The 21,588-nt window shown below is 44.5% G+C and overlaps 1 protein-coding gene across 2 annotated transcripts in view; it reads right to left on the bottom strand.

Annotated features, from left to right (window-relative positions):
* csmd3b (CUB and Sushi multiple domains 3b) overlaps window positions 1–21,588 on the bottom strand; it is a 240,614-nt gene that overhangs the window by 150,733 nt on the left and 68,293 nt on the right. For both annotated transcript variants that reach the window (XM_058047094.1, XM_058047093.1), the window contains exon 4: window positions 3,292–3,489. In XM_058047094.1, the coding sequence (XP_057903077.1) occupies window positions 3,292–3,489 (198 nt within the window). The remainder of the gene's footprint in view (window positions 1–3,291; window positions 3,490–21,588) is intronic.

Below are 21,588 nucleotides of genomic sequence, written 5' to 3'. Positions count from 1 at the left end.
GGGCACATATAGACAAACAACCATTCACACTCACATTCATACCTATGGAAAATCTGAAGTGGCCAATTAACCTAGCATGTTTTTGGAATGTGGGAGGAAACCGGAGTACCCAGAAAAAACCCACGCATGCACGGGGAGAACATGCAAACACCACACAGAGATGGCCGAGGATGGAATTGAACCCTGGTCTCCGAGCTGTGAGGTCTGCGTGCTAACCACTCGACCGCCGTGCAGCCCGATCGCATGTTGTCTTCACAGCAAAATCTTCCGAATGCAACACCACACCTCAGATCAATTCCAGGCCTTAAATCTGCTTCATTTATATTGATATAATGAATGAATTGCCCAAACCTGCCCATGAAATAAACTTTTGGTCAATTGCCAATTACTTTTGGTCCCTTTAAAAAGAGGGTGACCCATGTTAAAGAGCTGAAACTCCTAAACCTTTCATCCAATTTGAATGTGGATACCCTCAAATGAAAGCTGAGAGTCTGCACTTTATGTCCATGTCCATGATATCACCATCTTTGGTATGTTTCAGTTGAAACAGTCAGTATCAACAGTGAAGTAGTGACTTCAGGATGCTGGATTTCATGGCAGGACTGCCAAGAAAAAGAACTCAGACTGGCCAAAAATATTTCCAAGCGATCCCAAACTTTAGCGGTAGTGTATATATTGTTGAATATTATTAATAACATGTTAATGGATTGGCTCACTAATAGCATCACGGTTGCCTACAGAGAGTGTACGAGGATTCGGGTGGACGAGTAAGTGTTCTGGCATTCATGGGTCAGCCGCTTCCAGGCACTCGGAAGAAGTATGATGATAAAATCTGATCATATCTTCAGCAAAATAGAAGAAATAAGCATCATTTTGGGCCCACGTTTAGATCAAATACTGTTCCAAACAAATTTCAACTCAATCCAAATAAAACCTGACCTGTGTTCACACACACACACACAAATCTAGTTTTACTCGACGAGGAAGAAAATGTATCTCCTGGGTTCTGGCCTTGTCACAACTAAAATTTATTGTATGCCAAAAAAAAAAGAGCCCCGGGCCTTCATCCCGCCGCCCTGTGTTGATGGTGGTAGCTTAGCCCCCGTTAGCCTGGCTGACAGGATGACACAGACCTTCCTAATCCAGCAAAGATAAGTGGCTTTTCCTCCCAACCCACATCCCATCACTCCCGCTGCTTCCTGGAATGACGCATCAATTCCCACAGAGGCCGCTTTTCACACGACTTAATAAAGTCCGTTATTGCTTTTATGTGCAAATTCCTTTGGACCAGCCCGGCTAGTTTGTGTTGGATAAATCAATGGCGAGAAATTAAACGCTGAGATATTGCATCTGCTGTACTGGATGAGATTTGCTAAACTTCAAGTTACAAAGCAATGCACCGCAGGACGGTTCGATTCCAAGGCAGAAATATCAGAAAAATGCTAACTTTAAGAGCTATTTGCCAATTTTAATAGTCTCCCTTTAGATGAGAGAGACGCCACCAATGACAGAACCGACATTAGCTTACATGACATTACCTTAACACTGCATTTATGCCTTTTTAAGTTTAGAAGAAAAACATTCAAGGCTAGTTTGCCAATTAGTAGCCACCCAAAGTCTCATAAGAGTTGTAATGTGTTGTAAACAACCAATAATAGGAGTGGAAAGGTGACTATAGGGGTGTTATTTCATGCCTGTGTGGCTCTAATAATGTTAAAAGCCCTATATAGGACATCATGAACAGGTTTTCTATACTACAAAAATATGATATTTATTAATATTGAAATGTGCTTTTTGTGGTCGGACCAGGAACCAATTAGCTGCTAAAATAAGAGACGACTGTATACAAAATATACTTCAAAGAAAGGTATGTTTTTTGTCGCACTTTCTCAATTGTTATTCCAGTTAAAAAACGATCATTATGGACTACATAATGATGCCGCCCCATCCTCACTTCACTTGGAACCGTCCTGACGATTAACCTTCATCAAGTCGAGATGGAAGCCGGCATGGGAAGCAGCGTGGATGTATTTGGGATCAAATCAATCACTCGGTGTTCTTGTAGTCGAGCCCACGCTGCGCCTCTCCACCAAGTTTCCCCAACACAAAACGACACAGAGACACAAGCTGATTGGACGATGATGAAAAGTGACAGGTGACGATGACAGTCGAGGCATCAAAACAAAAACGCTCCCGAAGAGCCGCCAATGAGTCACCCCAATGACATTCTCTAACAGAGCATCGCGGCATGAGACCCATTCACGCTCTGCTTTTCAAACGACGCGCAACACGCCGACCCCGAATGAAGTCGATTAATTGCTTCCATTCACGGCGGCAAACACGGTAGGCGTCAATCACCCGCCGTTGATACGCGGCGAGCTGCCGCAAGGAGACACATGGTGAGCCTCGGTGGTTTCATAACAACATTCGTGGTTGTCGGTGACGGCGGGCTGCACCGTAGGAGGGGCCCGGCCACGGCAGGGGGTCGGTGGGGGGGCCCGACATGATCAAACAAACTAAAATGCAAGCCGGGCTCGGAGACGTCGCTTGTGGGAGAACAGCTTGAACTCGACAACAAGTACAAAAAAGCATGAATGTTTGATACACGACACAAATTGGAGATCCGTTAGCGGTTGCGTATTCCGATGTGCCTGCTCGGCCTTAATGCAGATGCATCAAGTCAGACCCGTTCTACTACAAAATCAGGGAAAAAACTCCACGGCCCGACCGGTTAATCGATGATTAATAAATTATCCTATTCATTATTAAACTGATCTTATTTCTTTCATCTTTTTCTTATTTAAAAATGTAAATATCCTCTCATATCAGCCTCTCAAAATGAATATTTCCTCATTGAAAGCAGACCTAGTGGCAGGGCTGCTGTTAAACCCGCTTGTGGTCGAAAGAAGCTATGGGATGTTGGTGACGCCAACTCCGTCAGGCACCATTGGTCTGCTCAATAGAACTCCACTGAGTTCAGAACATTGGGAAAGCAGTTTAAATGTGGCTGACGACATTAATGTAGCTTGTTGTTGTTGTTGAAAAAAGGCATGGAAATACAACAAAAATAGACCAAAGTGTCCTTATTCCGCTGTCTACCCCCCCCCCCACACACACACACACCTTAAGCAAACAAGGACACACACAGCTTAACACAAACACAAACATGCACTGCCTGGGAAGGGCTTTCTCCGCAAATTCCTCCAATAGAAGCCCATATTGAGTATTTGGGAACATCCGGATAAACCCTCCCAGCAATGGCGCTACGGAAGCATGCTTAGCGGTCTGTACCTCGGCAGATGGGAGCGGGGAAGTCCCACACGGCCGTGTTCCCGGCATTGAGGATGCACGTGAGCGTAGCGTGCCCGTCCAGGACGTAACCGGACACGCAGCTGTAGCGTACGCTGTCCCCCACAGCGAAGCGTCTGCCGCCGCTTAGCACGGCTTTGGGGGGGACGCCGGGGTTGCCGCACGATGTGCTGTGGAGTTCTGTGGAGGAGAGCAAACATTTCACGATGTTGAATCACATTAGACACAAACTTAGCCGTGCTAGCTCGCGGACCAGTACTTGTTTCTTTGCTTTCAACAAACATTTTTGGTTATAAACACAAAATATTTCCAATATGGACCACCTCAAAGTGTGACATGTGTTCCGTACGTAAAACGATATTTCAGCGGCGGACGTGTGTGACAAGCGGCTATAAATCAAGTGCATCCTGGTGGGATGGAACAGCATTACAACAATAGTTGCAATTTATCTTGATGACTGAGAAGGAGTGCGAGGCCCTCCGGGAAGTCAGGCTATTATAACAGTCTGCCAGGAGCAGACAAGACCCGTGAAGATGAGCAGATGTTTGCCTTCACGTGCCGCCGTCGTGTGCCAGGAAAGGCCGGGTCCGACAGCAAAGGAAGCCTTGGCGCTCTCGCCGCTCGCTGCCAAACGTTGTGAGCTTTGCATTCTGGGAAAACGCAGTCGCCGGAACGGAACAGACTCTTCTTGACAAGTATTTCACTCCTGTCAAGCAACAGGATGGTCTCCTGGGAACAGGCGCTATTAGGAAAATGGCGCGTTGGAACGATGCGGATCAAATATATCACATGACATCCAGCAGCTGCGAAAAGAACGTCATGTGGTCAATGGTCGGAGGTGGTAAGATAGGCAGCAATTCAGGCAAAATGTATTGCACTACTTGTATGCAACCAGCAGGGGCGCTGTTGAGTCAATTTGAATCAAATAATTGAAAGAAAGAAATACAATCGTAATAATTCAATCCAAATAAACAATCAAGTAAAAAAGCAGGTGTGAAAAGTTCCTCCAGACCTCCGCTCGAGCCATGATGACTTCATCATCAACCACGCCGCTCCTCCTGGAGGCATTTGCTCGTGCATATGCTGCTGGCAGATGTGTACTTGACTTTACACGATACGCGCACTCGTATATAACCGAAGAGGGGGCAGGGGGAGGGGGGGGGGCGCTACGAGCCATAAAGCAGGAGGTTGATGGGAGAACGGGGACCCGCTCCGCTCTTACAGTTGGAACTTGATTGATACCAGGATGAAAGTGTGCAGACGGATAGGATTTAGGGAGGGATGGAGAAGGGTTCGGCCGACATGGGGGGGGATGATTGAGAAGAGGGGGTGGCTGGGAGGGAGGGAGACAGATGGGTTGTGCAGGAGGAGGAGGACCAGAAGATGCTGGTCCATCTCTCGGGTCGCCTTATTGGGCAGCTGTGGCTGAGTGGTCAAACCGGGGGCGACACATCATTCTCCATCCAGGCTGAAATGTCCGCCTCTAGTCCCCCCAGGTCCATTCAGACCTGGTGCTGAAAAGTAAGGAAGGTCTTAACTGGAGGAGGCCAAGCAAGCCCTATTAACACCTCATTAGTGGTCATGATTGACTGCGGCTAGTAGCTGGTCTTTGGCGGCGTAGACGCGTGAATGTCAGCACCAACGCTCACAGCCACGGGAAACGCATCCTGTACAACTTCTCCAATCATTCCTTTTTGCCACAACGCCCTAATGACCATCTCTCGCAATCGTTTCCACGGCGACGCTAATCACTCAAGACGCTCCTCCTGCTATCAAGCTGGAAAAAAGTGAAATGAGCAGCATCCATTACTCCTCTAATGATGGCCGCCTCGCTCAAAAAACTTTTAGACTCCATAAAAATTAGATAACAAGGAAAGAATTGACTTAATAGCGAGGATAATTCCGCCTCGAAATGAGTCTCTACTGCAAACAAACTAGTAAAAAAAAAAAAGGACAGTAATTAGTTGTGTTTTAGTGTTGCTGCGGAGAGTCTTCACCGAAATGCTCCCTTCGCCGACCGCCCGTTTTCCAGTTTATCTTCATACTCAGCCTCAAGAAACACACGGCAGGGTCATCCATCACTGGGGCGCCCCCCGGTGATTGGGTGTCAGGTCGGGTTGGGTTGGTGTTACCACCTGTTGACCTATTGATTGTGGACGTGTCAGGATCTATCAGACACGTGTTTAGTGCCGAGCACGTGTTTAGTGCCGAGCGCGCGCACACACACACAAACACACACACACACACAAACACACACACACAGTCTTAGCTAGAATCGTTGGTTTTGACCCCCGTTGTCTAAAAATCTGCCCTATTTGCGTCTCGTTTGAATGGAGTCTTGAGCTTTGAATTTTCGTGACATCATGAATAAAAAATCTCCATCCCCAGGCTTCGCTACACATCTAAAAGTAAAGCCTGGGCTACAGGGATACATTGTGAGGTCCCCATCCCCGTGGACAAGATACCTAGCTGGATGAGGCCGCTTCGTGTGTATGCCCACCAGGCTTCGCTACACATCTTAAAACACAACCTGGATGGAATCAATCATTCATTCATTCATTTTCTACAGCTTATCCTCACAATTGTCGCAGGGGTGCTGGAGCCTATCCCAGCTGTCTTGGGGCGAGAGGCGGGGTACACCCTGGACTGGTGGCCAGCCAATCACAGGGCACATATAGACAAACAACCATTCACACTCACATTCATACCTATGGACAATTTGGAGTGGCTAATTAACCTAGCATGTTGTTGGAATGTGGGAGGAAACCGGAGTACCCGGAGAAAACCCACGCATGCACGGGGAGAACATGCAAACTCCACACAGAGATGGACGTGGGTGGAATTGAACTTGGGTCTCCTGGCTGTGAGGTCTGCGCACTCGACCGCCGTGCAGGCCTTGGATGGAAACCAAATCAATATTTGCCATGAAAAATAATAATGAGCATTTTCGACGTAAACAGAAAAATACCCCCCCCCCCCACACACTTTTGCACACGCCAAACACTGTACTACAGAAGAAGACCTCAACATGATTGAATCCTTCATATGTTATTAAGTATCGTTCACCGATGTGTGGTCTTGGTTCGGGTCCGGGCTTGGGTCAAGGCTGAGCATCTCCATGTGACGAATGGCTGATGGAACCCTGACACTACAGAGAGGCACGGAGGACAAGAGTAGAAAGTGTGCGTATTGATCATCTCACAAGGGCCACATTCATTTACTCGGCTGTGTTCAATGTCACATATAGCATCTGATCTTCTTCTGGAAATCTCTCTCTCATGTTGTGTCTCTTAATGGATATTGATTTTGTTTTCGGGACATACTGTAGCTTTGTCTCCGTCGTCTCGCTCCGCACTCTCTCCATCACGACCTCTGAGGTGAAGCCATCTTCACCAGATGGCACTCGTCTCCGTGCAAGCGTGTGCGTGTCACACTGCGCCACAGCTCCCCCCCCCCACTAGCGGCGATGTCAGACACGTAACGATTTCCTATTGGCTGCCGGCCCCTCCCCCGGCTCAACGACCCATTATTGATCTGGTCAATTAGCATTCACGCCTTCAATTAATACTGAAGCAGCCGCAGCTGCACACAACTAGTCGTAATCGATGCGAAGGTGTTTAGGGGGGGCGAGGAGGGGCAGGGTTTGTCCATCATGGTCATGGTCGTCGTCATGGTCGTCGTGTAGCCCATGTTTAGGAATAACAACTAGCTTCAAGCTGCGTTTTATCTGCACATGCACGGGTCTAACCTTTCAGACCAACATTGTCGTCATGATTAAAAGCTGACACCAGTAAACAGCTGCCCCGCCCCCACCCGCCCGTGACCCCCCCTCCCATGCTCTGATCTGCTTTGATAGCGCTGATTACTGCAGAAAGAAGGAGTCAGTCCTTTAAACCCGCAGACCTTTAAAGGGCAAGGAGCCATATCTGGCAACCGGGGCCGCCATGGACGCTTCGCTGCGAAGCGGCAGAACCGTGTGACCCTTCTCCCTGACAATTGGCGACCAAAGGTCACCATCATAAGGAAATTAAATATAATGGCAGAGAATTTGATTAGATCGAGATTAGCCTCAATTTTGTTGTCATTGGTCCACACCGCCAATGACATGCACTTCCTTTCAGGGGCAACACCAAACAACTATTATTATTAATATTATAACATTATTAGCAGTAGATGTAATTGTACATAATCATACAGTGTTGACAATTTGTTAAAAGATAAACGAGCAGTTAATATGTTAATATGTTGTATGTATGTGTTATCATTAAAATGGTTACTTTTTCAATTATTAGTATTACATTAAAAAGTTCTTAAAAGACCTATATATGTTTTAAAAAATGACATTGAAATATATATGTTGCTAAACTTTTTTTTTAAATAATACAGAATGATGATAATATTTCACTAATAACTCTTCCTGGGAAAATGAACGTATGAATGGATGCCTCCAGTCATACACACATGCAGTATGTACACCGGATTTATGCAAAAAGCTTCACTGAACGCAGCACTGAGCTGCGTCCAGCCACGCACTCAGGCATGCACGCACACGTACGCACGTCCGTCCACACGCAGGCGCCGCCATGCGCTGCAGCACACATGCAGAGCAGCAGAGTGGAGGTGAAGGACCTCTAATTGGCCCTGGCGCTGTGGCTGAGTGTGCAGTCAGACAGCTGTCATTATCCGCTCGTTCCATTACGGGCAAGGAAATTGCACGGCCGGAAGAGGAAAACACAACATAAGTAACGTAAAGTCGGCTAACAGACACACGCTCAGGTAATTGTGTCTGCGCCAAAATGACAGACGTCACTCACATGTTTCAACCTTTTGGGACCTTCAACTGCAAAAGCGACCACATGGGAAATTAATTTGCATAGCGGTGATAAGCGGTACAGAATATGGATGGATGGATGGACGGAGGAATGGATGATGGATGGATGGATGGACAAAGGAATGGATGATGGACGGACGGAGGGAGACAGATGGATGGATGAATGGACAGATGGATGGATGGATGGAGGAATGGATGATGGATGGACAGACGGATGGATGGACGGAGGAATGGATGATGGATGGACGGATGGATGGATGGACGGAGACGGATGGATGGATGGACAGACGAATGGACGGAGACGGATGGATGGATGGACAGACGAATGGACGGAGACGGATGGATGGATGGACAGACGAATGGACGGAGACGGATGGATGGATGGAAAAATGGATGATGGATGGACGGATGGATGGACGGAGACGGATGGATGGATGGATAGATGGATGGAGGAATGGATGATAGATGGACGGAGGAATGGATGATGGATGGACGGACAGATGGTTGGTCGGTCTTCTTTATCAATCTACTTTTCTAATTCTAACTTGTTTTGACGACATGAGATCATTGGCTGCATCCATGATTTCATATCATGACATTACACTTTGTCATATTTACCTATTTATTTATCACCTTATTTATGCTAATGCTGTCAAAGTTCCTTAAATATGATTGAAATAAGATAAAGTATAAAGGTTTTGTACTATTAGGTACTTTATATGACACATTCCAGATTGATCATATGTATTCACTATGTACTTCTATCCAATTTATTTCCTTGGATTTTTGAGCATTCCGCAGGATGAGATGTTACTGGTAACGGTTATGGCTCAGATTATTCCAAAAACCCATCCATCCGTTTTGGATGCCGCCTGCCCTCACTAGGCTGGAGCCTATCCTAGCTGCGTTTGGGCGAGACTAAATGACAATGAAGTAGATCACATTTCCACTGGCATAAGTGAAGGTGTTCCAAAAGGAGGAGGAGGAGGAGGAAGCAGATCCCTGCTGATCCAAATGAAGTCTTTGGGTTGGCCCCAAGGCTACCAAAGCAGATAGAGGGTGTTCATATACCTCATATACCGTATACCATATACCTGTATACCTGTATACCATATACCATATACCGTATACCATATACCTGTATACCTGTATACCATATACCATATACCTGTATACCTGTATACCTGTATACCATATACCTGTATACCATATACCTGTATACCATATACCTGTATACCTGTATACCTGTATACCTGCATACCTGCATACCATATACCTGTATACCTATATACCATATACCTGTATACCATATACCTGTATACCATATACCTGTATACCATATACCTGTATACCATATACCTGTACGCATTTTTGCAGTAAATGAGTTGTGGTTGAGCGAACGGCGCTTGTTGAGAAAGGGCCGAGTGTCGCCTCAAGTTGCTTCCTAACGTCTTTAGTCGATCCTGTGACTACCAATAACGGGAGGTGCTGCCTCACTGTGGGTGGGAAGGTGCATTTCCACTGAGTGTGGAATAAAACCCAGCGAGACGTTTGCGCTCTCGTCGCCCCGAGTCCTTAATATGTGCTCTCCACGGAGTCTTTAATGGTTGATCTCCACGGAGTCCTTCGTGTTGGATCTCCAGTAGCGTTAGCGATACTCCGCCTCACGTGGCTCCAACCTGATCTGCCTTTGCTGCCGTGTGACGTTGCTGATTGTTCTCCCTCTTTCCTGCTCTTAACGCCTCCATAAATAAGGATAATTGCATGTAATTACACCATCGCCGAGGCAGCCAATCAAAAGTGGTTTGGGAGCGGGAGGTTTATTGGAAATGTTCATCACTGTCCTCGCTTTCCTGAGGTGTAAACAAACCTTTGGCCCAAATGCTGCACCAACCTTGGAGCCGACAATAAAGCTTCCTGTTTGGATGACGACAAACACAGCATGAAAAGGGAGGACTGCTTTAAGCGTTACGCACTAAACATACCAGTACTAAACGTACCAGCACTAAACGTACCAGCACTAAATGTACCAGCACTAAATGTTCTAAACGTACCAGCACTAAACATAACAGCACTAAACGTGCCAGCACTAAACGTACCAGCACTAAACGTACCAGCACTAAACGTACCAGCACTAAATGTATAAACGTACCAGCACTAAACGTACCAGCACTAAATGTATAAACGTACCAGCACTAAACGTACCAGCACTAAACGTACCAGCACTAAATGTATAAACGTACCAGCACTAAACGTACCAGCACTAAATGTATAAACGTACCAGCACTAAACGTACCAGCACTAAACGTACCAGCACTAAATGTATAAACGTACCAGCACTAAACGTACCAGCACTAAACGTATAAACGTACCAGCACTAAACGTACCAGCACTAAACGTATAAACGTACCAGCACTAAACGTACCAGCACTAAACGTATAAACGTACCAGCACTAAACGTACCAGCACTAAACGTACCAGCACTAAACGTACCAGCACTAAACGTACCAGCACTAAACGTACAAGCTAACATTCGACAGACTGGATGGTAGAGCCTGAAACTTTGGATGCTTTTACTATGGACGTGTGTACTATGGAAGCGTGTACTATAGAAGCATGTACTATATAAGTGTGTACTATATAAGTGTGTACTATGGAAGCGTTTACTATGGAAGCATGTACTACGGAAGCGTGTACGATATAAGTGTGTACTATGGAAGCGTTTACTATGGAAGCGTGTACTATGTAAGCGTGTACTATGGAAACGTGTACTATGGAAACGTGTACTATGGAAATGTGTACTATATAAGCATGTACTATGTAAGCGTGTACTATGTAAGCGTGTGCTATATAAGCATGTACTATGTAAGCGTGTACTATGTAAGCGTGTACTATGGAAGCGTGTACTATAGAAGCATGTACTATGGAAGCGTGTACTATAGAAGCATGTACTATATAAGTGTGTACTATGGAAGCGTTTACTATGGAAGCATGTACTATGGAAGCGTGTACTATGGAAGCGTTTACTATGGAAGCATGTACTATGGAAGCGTTTACTATGGAAACGTGTACTATGGAAGTGTTTACTATGGAAGCGTGTACTATGGAAGCGTTTACTATGGAAGCATGTACTATGGAAGCGTTTACTATGGAAACGTGTACTATGGAAGTGTTTACTATGGAAGCGTGTACTATATAAGTGTGTACTATGGAAACATGTACTATGTAAGCGTGTATTATGGAAGCGTTTACTATAGAAACATGTACTATGGAAACGTGTTCAGGGAATGTCCAGGTCCTTTGCATGTCTGCTCAGACACGTGAAGAATTCCAGAGAACTTTGGTGAGAATGTTTTCAGATAGGAAGCAAGAATACTGCTTCCATTTGTCTCCCCTGGAAATAAGATTAGGAATCAATCATTTAAGTTTGTTGGTTTAAAGCTTCAATAAAGTCTTCCCTTGTTAAACGGAGCTTACATTCCTCAACTTTTTGATATCAAATGTATTTTTATATCCTCCTTCGCCGCCCACTGTGGATGAAACTAGTCCATCATCCTTTTGTTCAACGTCTTCCCAGCGTGATCGTCTTTAATGACGGGCTTTGCAGCTTTGGAAAGGCTTTTTTTGTCCAGGAATTTGTCACATTGTCAAATGGCAGATCACTCATGGCCAGATTCATCTTCTCATATTAAAAGCCACACACTAAAAAGTCCATTATCATTATCCGTGTGTGTGTGTGTGTATGTGTGTGTGTGTGTTGAGCTGCAGTTGTTGGCATTTGAAGAATTTGCTTTTGAGCATGTTTGAATGACATTTATTAAACGTGATGGGAAGGAGACGTACTTCCGCCCGTCAATATCACTGATATATCACAAATATTACACTTGAATGCATGAAATGTCAAAAAAAAAAACAAAGTTTGGCAGAGTGAGCAAGTTGCCCAAAGTTCCGCAACAATCGTCTTTCATTGTGATGCAAAATAGGTGTGATGAAACATTCCTTTCATGTCCCAACTTAGGAGTATCATGGCTTTCATGGTTTCCATGGACTTCCATGTCAACAACTCCAAATAACTCCCAATAATAACACTCGTATCCCATGGAAGTTTTTATTGGCTCTCACCTCTTTTTCTCTTTAATTTAACAGTGAGACTTCTTGACTTTATATTTCATGTGATGCCATTTACATTCTTGTTGGGCCCCTTCAGGTGTCCAGCACCTCTGGGAAAAGTCTCAACCTAAAAACCATCAAGCTGAATTACAATTAGCTACTGGTGATGCATTTGAGGGTAACGATATTCGACTGCGGTAGAAAATACATTTATCCTGCCTGACCAGTCAGAGTAATATACTTTCACAAGCTTTTTTTTTCTTTTTTTTTTGGGGGGGGGGGGGGGGGGTTGAAAGAAGATCCTCAGCTCTCATTTGAATATTCTTTTAAATCTGATAGATTTCACAGAAAAATGCCTTCAAATGGATTTTGGCGGAATTCATCCATCTGGCATAGTAAATGGATCTTTCAGACTTTCTTGTAACGTTTTTCTGTAAGCAGCGTATTCACGGAAAAAAAAATAATAATAAAGTCGACTCATCTTTTATCCAAGTTGGTGCTGACGGAGGTGCAAAAAAAATAAAAAATAAAAAAATAAACTTTTTCCGCGCCTCCGAGTGGTGTAGCGTCATCCGTCTTGCTAAAAAGTGGGAAAGCACGGCCGCGTTCTCGCTTGGCTTTCTTTTTCCAAGCACTCCGTCTCGTGCTGCTAATGTAATTGCTCATCCAGGGAGGAATAAAGTCCAGGTAAATGCTTGTGTGAGTGTGTGTGGTGGGAGGATGACTGCATCCTGGCCTTCTTGTGTGTGTGTGAGTGTGTGTGTGTGTGAGTGTGTGTGTGTGTGAGAGACGGATGCAGATCGTCCTACAGATGGGCCATAAAAGCAGCAGCTTGTAATGAAGCAACTGAGACCGGAATCATGGTTATGGTGGACCAGAGGCGGGCGGAGGAGAGAGGAGAGACCGAGATGGAAAGATGAAGGGAGTAATTAGGGAGGAAGAAGAGGTGAGGATAAATAATTGAGGGCGAGAGGCAGTAAACTAGCGACGAGAGTCTGGCGGGGCTGCTGGCGACCGAATAAAACGTTGTAATCAAAGTATGAAATGTCCGCAGTAAACTTGGGGAGCGGTTAAAAAGGAAGGCCGGACAGAAGCCGGAATGGCAGGGAGGGGGATGAGGCTGAAAAATGAAAATATGGCACAAAAAGGAGACATTTGTATTTTTGATATAAATATTAGCCCAGAGTTATTTGTATCTACTGTCACTGTGACTTCAGTTGTCACAAAGTATGTCAACTGCTAGTATTTTATTATGATTAATAATATTTTTCTTTTTTTACAGAGGTACCTTGGAATACGAGTGTCCCAACTAATGTGTGTGTTTTTTTTACGCTGATTTTTTGTTTGAACTGTAAGATAACGTTTGGATAAGGAGCTGCTAGCAACCGGCAGGCATAGCCGAGGACAGCTATTTGGGGGCTTGTGTGAATGTGACCGTAACTGAAGATGAAAATGGATCTAAATAGTATTAGCAGCGCTAGCATTAGCATTAGCATTAGCATTAGCGGTGTGCTAGCTAATCACCAGGAACAGACAGCAAAACGTACATTTCAAAGTAATGTGTTTAATTAGAACAACATCTAATTAAAATCACTAAATGAGCAAAACTGGAAAATGGATGCAAATGTACATTTTGTACATTTAGCGGCTAGCTAGGTTAGCCTATTTGTTGAAGCGAAACAAAATGATGAAACTTCCAGCTCTCTTCTGGTGGTTAAATAGTTTGTATAATTATTAGAACACTTTCATTTTTCTATAAATGTTCCTCATTTGAGACTTTTATTATTTTTACAGTGACTACATGATTTTAGGCTTGTAAAAATGCTAAGAGTTACCTTCCCATTACACCACATCATTAAGTTTTATTGATTTTATCCTTTTTAAAGTTTGTATAGAAATGTTATCAATTACTTTCCTTTTACTCCTTTGTCGTTAAAGTTAAAATTTACTTTTTCATCTTCAATATTAACAGTGCTTGACTTTATTTTACACCTGTATGACAGTTAATCGCGTTAAAATGTATAATTAATTAGTTAAATGGTGTTATGACGGAGACCAACCGGCTGTGGAACTTTTTAGCATCACTCCCACTTAGGGGATGCTTCGTCTCCTTGCGACCTTTCCTCAAACTTCCCTGACGCCAGCTTTGAGGCGGTAATGAACACGGCTGCCTCTAGGGGTCGCCTGAGAGTGTTTTTCCTCTTGCTTTCCTCTGTGCCGCCACCTCAGACGCGTGGCGTCTTCTGACTTGTCCTCACAGAAAGTGACAGTGAGCGAGCTGACAGTGAGCGGAGAGGGCCCGTGCAAGGTTAATGGCGCTAAGTGATGTATGAATCATTAAGCGGCACGCCATGTACACATTAGGGCCCGAGGAGACACCCTCGGCCGTGTCTCTGGAGGAGTCTGCTGCTGCAGACTTGACTAAAAACTACGTGTGAGGATGTGCTAACGGCGTGAGCACATGTGTTGCTTGGCTAGCTTCGGTATGAGCGTGTCAATCCGTGCGGGCATCTAATAGCCGCGCTTACTGCAGTGTGACTTATTAAAGGGAAGGCCACAACAACAAGCCCCCCGCCCCCGGAGAGCAGAGTGACAAATACGTGGAAACACGCCGGCGCAAACGCAAGGTGCTATTTTGGTGTATGAATACGCTCTTGTTTCCTGCACGTCACTCACAGGCGGAAGCCAAAATGGAAGAATGACATAACAGCAACGCTCTCTCGAATTCCAAGAGTCTCAATTTCTTTAGACCGATCCACAAATCCTCCATCCATCCATCGTTAATATCGCTACCCATCATTCCTCCATCCCTTCCATGAATCATCCATCCGTCCGTCAGCGCTCCTCCAAGAGGCTGTCATGTGACCAGAAGGTGTCAGGTGACAGCCCTGCATTGTAAATCCATCCATCATTTTCATCTGGAAGGAGCAGAATGAAGTCGATACGCCATCAAAGTCCTTCCTGCGCCTGCTGCTGCATTTTAACTCCACGGCCAAGATGTCACACCCTTTCCTGGCTTTTTGGGGACATTTTTATCCTGCTTACACAAATTGGATTTTGGTCATTTTCTTGTCCAAAGTGAGCCATCATCATCATCATCATCATCACGGTACCTCCAGGGCTGATCCATGTCATGTAATGATGCACCGTGTAGACGGCGCTCCATATATATAAGTCACATTTGATCCCGTGCCTGCATTGGATGCCTTCCCATGGGGTTGCTGGTATATCCACGGAACACCAGGCCCACGTGCACTTCCAGTATGGACACACACTTTTCTCCCCAGGGATGATGCTGACATCCTTCTCATTTGAAATGCATGACCCGGACTGCCACAGTCGCATATGTGCTGCAGTGTGCGGGTGCGTTGCATGCCGCGTGGCCGACATGCAGGAAGATGAAAGAAATCCCGTACCTGTGGAGGCTGTGGAATAGTCAAAAACAACCCCACTCGTGCTAAAACTGCAAGGTGACGTATGATCGTCAGCGCCGCAGTAACCTGTGCTAGACCCGAGCTGAAGTCTGCGGGGAACAGAAGCTGCGACGGTGACAAAAAGTCAGCCTCTTGCTTGTGGCAGATCACATGATCGTGTATCCTCCAAAAAACACTCCAGCATGCTGTTCGGGTGGAAAGCCTAGCGAGCGCTACCCAAAAACGAGCCAAACTCCACCTGTCGTAGCGACGTAGGCATGCTTGACAGATAAAAGTCAATGACTTTGGTTTGTGCGAGCACGTTGAAAGAGACGGGCTCGGGCCTCGCCTTGAGGTGTCACATGATCGATGCAAACACCACCTTTCAAAATCTAAACAGAATAACTCAAACGAATGCAAAAAAGTCAAGGAAGTTGCGGTACGGCTGGAGACGGAGACAGGGAAGGCCGCTCAACGCATAACATTCCACATTCCAGCCTTGGGGGAGGTCTGAGCTCCATGGGTTTTCTTAAATGTCAAAATATGCTAGCTAGCTTGAGCATTGTTTTTGTTTTTACAAAGAAAAAGCCAAAGCATCAGAGGTCATATGACAAATGTCAAATGACACTAGGACAACTTCAGGATTGTTTTGTTATCTGGCACAGCGTGATCCAAATGTACGACTGTGGTGATAAACATAATAACCATAACATTGTTGCTGGTTATTACTTTATGGACTTGATTTTGACAAAGAGGCAGTCAATTATTTCAAAGAAACACCGAGACATCATTTTGGATTCCAACAATGGACTCATTGTGTCGTAACACCGTGAAAAAATCCAATGAAGGTGCGGCGAGCTCAATTAGCCTCTCCTGTTAAGGTCAGCGTCTCCTTCCTGCGATGCTATTGGCCGACCTGGACGCAGTTGGACGCTGTTGGAAGAAGCTGACAAAAGCAGACAGAAGGCGTCTTTGGAGGAAAGATCAGATGCCGCGGATGCACATAGCAACGCTAATCGCAACGGAGGACCCGTCTCCATCAGGACCCAATAACCAAGGTCGTTAAAGGACGGACGCAAACTCAGGCTCAGATTTTGGGGATTCACATTCTAAATATAAAATTCAACAATAAAACTAAACAATTCACAGAAATGGCCAAATCAACAGTAATTCTCCAAAAATAAATAAAACATTAAGAGCAAAAGTTGTAAATTCATGAGATTAACGTCATAATATTCGAAGGAAATGCCATCATTTTAGTAGCATCAAGATGAAGAATTGAAGAAATAAGATCTCATAGTTTGAAGTCAAAATATTATGGAAAGCTAACAAAAATGTTTGGAAAATTAGATAGCAAAAAAAAAAACATGTTACAAAAATAAAGTCAAAATATTATCAAAAAAAGTCATAATTACAAGAATCTTTTCACAAATAAAAAAACAGCAGAAATGAAAATGGTCATTTTAGAAGAATAAAGGCAAAATATGAAGAGAAAAATGGCACTTATGAAAGAATAACGATTAATAACTAAAATAAATTAATTAATAACTAAAATTAACGTCATTTCATTAGCAGAGCTGAAATGGGAAATAATTAGAATTTTTTTAACGTGTTGTGAAAAAAAAATACTAAAGCAAAACAGGGAAAAAAAGAGCAGTGTTGAAAATGCTTTTTTTTTCATTTTGGCCTAAATGAAGCATTTTCCAGCATTCCTGCATTGAAAGACACTGTGATAGGTAGTATTCTACACTTGTCACTAGGTGGCAGTAATGCTACACTGATGAGACAATAGCCACCGCAGGAAGTACTCTACAGAAATGGGAAGTCAAAAAACAACTGTCCAACGAGTGATGAGCGCGAGCGTCTATAGAATGACTTCTTTATGTCTTATTTTCTCTTACGTCTACTGTATTGGCTAATAGGAGTGTTTAGGTGACTATAGGGTTGTTATTTTATGTCTAGGGGTTACTAATAATGTTAGTAACCCCTAGAAGGTCTTCTATGCGGTGACCACCAAAATAAACCATTTATAAATAAGGACTCCTTTGCGGATATTCACCTATCACGGTCAGGCCGGGAAACTATTTCATTGAAAACAACGAATAAGCTCGCTGGGGTAGGTTCCAGCCCTGGGACCCTGAACTGAAAATAACTTCAAGTTGCATTTTGCAGCTTCATTTCTGCACAAAAAAAATCAAACCAGATAAAAATAGCATCCCAATCTGTTGCGCATGAGGCCCGTCCATAAAAAATGAAGCGGCATCGCTTGGGAATGCGGTCAAAGAGCAGGTAGGAGGTCTGTATCCGATATCAGTGTAGGTTGATCAGAGGGCGCATCTATTCCGAGCGCATCCAGCTGGGAGGAAACCCTGCGGCGGAGCCGGGACGCACCTGAGGGCTTCGGCATTCCACCTGGTCTGGGAACGCCTCGGGCACGGTCCTCAGGAGACTGGGAGTGGAGATGAGTCCTGGATGGCGTCTTTGCGGGTTGCCGTTGATGGATTTTTGAGGGGAAGATGAATCCATCATTTCTACTTTGATGCCATTGTGGGATATCTACCTGCTCTTGTTCCGCGAAGGCTGTCAGACCATGACTAATTGATAGAGCGCACGTGTACGCGCACGTGCACGTACAGTACAGTAGCGCAATCTTTGACTGAGCATCATGTCACGGGCGCTTTCATACTGCGCTGATGAGCCACAATGACGGATCATCACACACACACATTCTTTGTTGCCTCTTAATTCGCCTCGTTCAACTCCCTCCCTCCATTTAGTGTCACTGGCTGGCCACTTCATTAGGTACACCCCTGCAGTCTATACTTCGACATTTCCAGTTCTACATGTCCAAATCCCCTCCATCTGGTACTTTTACAATCAGTACCCGTTACATTTGTTCACTTCCTGCTTTCCTAATATAATTGACATTTTTTTAAACTTTATTTTATTTAATTTTTTTAAAGGGCGGCACGGTGGTCTAGGGGTTAGCGCGCAGACCTCACAGCTAGGAGACCAGGGTTCAATTCCACCCTCGGCCATCTCTGTGTGGAGTTTGCATGTTCTCCCCGTGCATGCGTGGGTTTTCTCCGGGTACTCCGGTTTCCTCCCACATTCCAAAAACATGCTAGGTTAATTGGCCACTCCAAATTGTCCATAGGTATGAATGTGAGTGTGAATGGTTGTTTGTCTATATGTGCCCTGTGATTGGCTGGCCACCAGTCCAGGGTGTACCCCGCCTTACGCCCGAAGACAGCTGGGATAGGCTCCAGCACCCCCCGCGACCCTCGTGAGGAAAAGCGGTAGAAAATGAATGAATGAATTTTTTTTAATTAATTTTTTTTTTTAATTAAATTTATGTTATATATATATTTTTTTTTTTTTTGTCACATACCGAGTACAAGTACGAGGTGATTTGTGAATTTATATATTTTGGGAAATCTTGGTGGGCTGTTTGCGGCGTGACATGTTTTTGTGTGATCATGCGGCCTTTTCGGTTCTTGTGACAGGACTTTGAGGGCGTGCAGACAAAAACCCGCCATGGCGTGATGGGTGTGGCCTTTAGCTGACAGAGAAACAACACGATGACTTCAAAGGTTTTATGCACGCTCGTTTCCGCTAATGAGTTGATGTCAAATAATGACCACACATAGCGTCTTCGGGACCAAGGACGGACATTTTTGCTATTAGTTAATATATCGGAGGGAACAAAGGAACACGTTGTTGTGTGTGCAGCACATCGCTGTTACATTTTTAAGTTCTCTCTTTAATCTTTATTCTTATTCTTAGAAAGAATGAATGAGTTTTTAAAATGTTTCATGCTGATTAAAAAACAAACCAAAAAATAGCATGACTTTTTGGTGGAGAATAATCCAGTTCCAGGCAGAGCCGTGCTTTCCATCAACCATCTACGCCAATCTTCCACGGCCATGTCTTAGCTAGAAACACAATGCACGTGTTGAAATCTAACGTCTGAAACGCATCCAGTCTGGGATCCGGGATAACAGAGGGATTAAAAGCCACTACAATGACCTGCCAAAACATTCCAAATCCCTGTGGGATCATCACTCCGCATATACAGTATATCCAGTATATACAGTGTGGTCTTCTGGGCACATTATGGGATGTTGCTGATGGCAGCTCGTCAGCCTGGCTGCTCCCAGGATGAATGGCGTACATTGCATACAAGTCAAACAGATGAATGTATAAAACAACAGATGACTCCCCGGGAAGCTCGCTGCGAGCACACACTCGTTAGTCATCCTGACACATCTCAGTAGGGGCAAGCTGGCGCTTACTTAAGGTGCTTTGACTGTAAAGACGCATCAAAGTTTGTTTACTTCACTGTATAGCATGGATTTGCTGGTCATAACAAGTGATGACATGTATTTATTTTGCAAAATAATTTAATGGAGTGAGCAAGCGTAAACACTGTTTAAGTAAACACTGTTCCGCAATTTCAAATATTAATGCTATAAACTGAACAAAAAAGTAGCGGCTTCAGGACTGGAAATGACGAACAAAGGATGTGCAATGTGCATCACCACGGCACACGATGGCGTGGTCCAAATGTTCCTCTGCAGACCTCAGGCGACTCGGTGTTGATGTCATAGTTATTTGGAAGTGGTCTGTGGGTTGTCTTGGACAGGTCTCACCGTCCTTCCACAGGTCTCACCGTCCTTCCACTACCACTACCACTTGTGCCCCGAACAATAACGGTGTTTGTGGTCTCCCTGGCTGTGAAAACCGATGGCGGAAACCATCATGTTGAACAATCTTCATTTTCAGGTCATTGGGCCGCTGTGTCGAGGACCCCCACGTTGTCCTAGAAAGCCAACGTGCATGTGGCCACCTTAAATACAAAAATGTGGATGCCCCCGTCTATGAGTTCTGAGGAACCCGTGCTAGCTAGATATTCAAATCAACAAAATCATTCCTGCACCTGTTTCATTTTGTTTTGATAATTATTATTATACATATAACTCGAACAGCACAACTTGACTTCATCTAATAAAGCTCACTTCACTCCTGGACTGTCACTCTGTGCATCATTTGGGGTGTGGCTATTCCTTTTTTCTGTTCCTGTTCCTTGTGATCCAGGTCTAGGATGATTCAGACTCGTTGGTCGAAAATTGGAGTCATTTTGATATCATTTTCTTCTTTGGAGAGATTTTGTCGTGCCGCCATGTTTGCGCCCGCGGTCGGCGTTAACGTCCTCATTGAGGACATGAAAGTTTTGTCTAATCTAAATCTAATCTGGAATCTTTGTAGGATTACAGGACATGACGCAGGCCAGTCTAATTTTAGTCTATCATCAGTCCAACTGTTCCATGTCGTTTATTGCTGGTCTATGGTAAACAATACTTTTCTTTGAGGTATTTTCTGTGAAAAAGCGCAATAGTATGTTTCAGAAGGCAAAGAAAAGTAAGACATTCTCGGCAAAATGGCTTCAGATGGCTTGGAATAGATCATTTCTCAAGGAAGCACGGAATGGAGGACAGGCACTCAGGACCACGTTCTTGAACATCTCAGACAGACAGTCCTCCATAAGTGGGATCATCTCACAATGCTCCAATTCTGGGTCACACTGGCCCGACTCCCCTCACACACTCCCGTCCTGACAGTACAGGACAGTCTTGACAGCCGTCTTTGTTGGAAAGGAATTAAACTGTCACCCACGGCAAGATGAAAACTCAACTCGGAACATGTCAAACTCCTTGAGAACTTTCATCCAGTCCTTCTGAGACACTGGACTCCACAAATAAGATAGAAAGAGAAACCTACACAGTAGAGATTGAAACCCTCCTTTCTAGTGGTGGAACTAAAGTTTCAGTGAGAATAAAATAAGTTAACTTGGACAACTTGTTGCTGCTCTTTTGTTCTCTCCTCGTGTGTCCCATCTCAAACCACATTATCTTTATTATCATC

Source organism: Doryrhamphus excisus, chromosome 14 (assembly GCF_030265055.1).
Source record: "Doryrhamphus excisus isolate RoL2022-K1 chromosome 14, RoL_Dexc_1.0, whole genome shotgun sequence".
Lineage (NCBI taxonomy): Eukaryota > Metazoa > Chordata > Actinopteri > Syngnathiformes > Syngnathidae > Doryrhamphus > Doryrhamphus excisus.
Note: the sequence above shows the minus strand (reverse complement) of the source record. Positions and strands in the feature narration are given on the sequence as shown.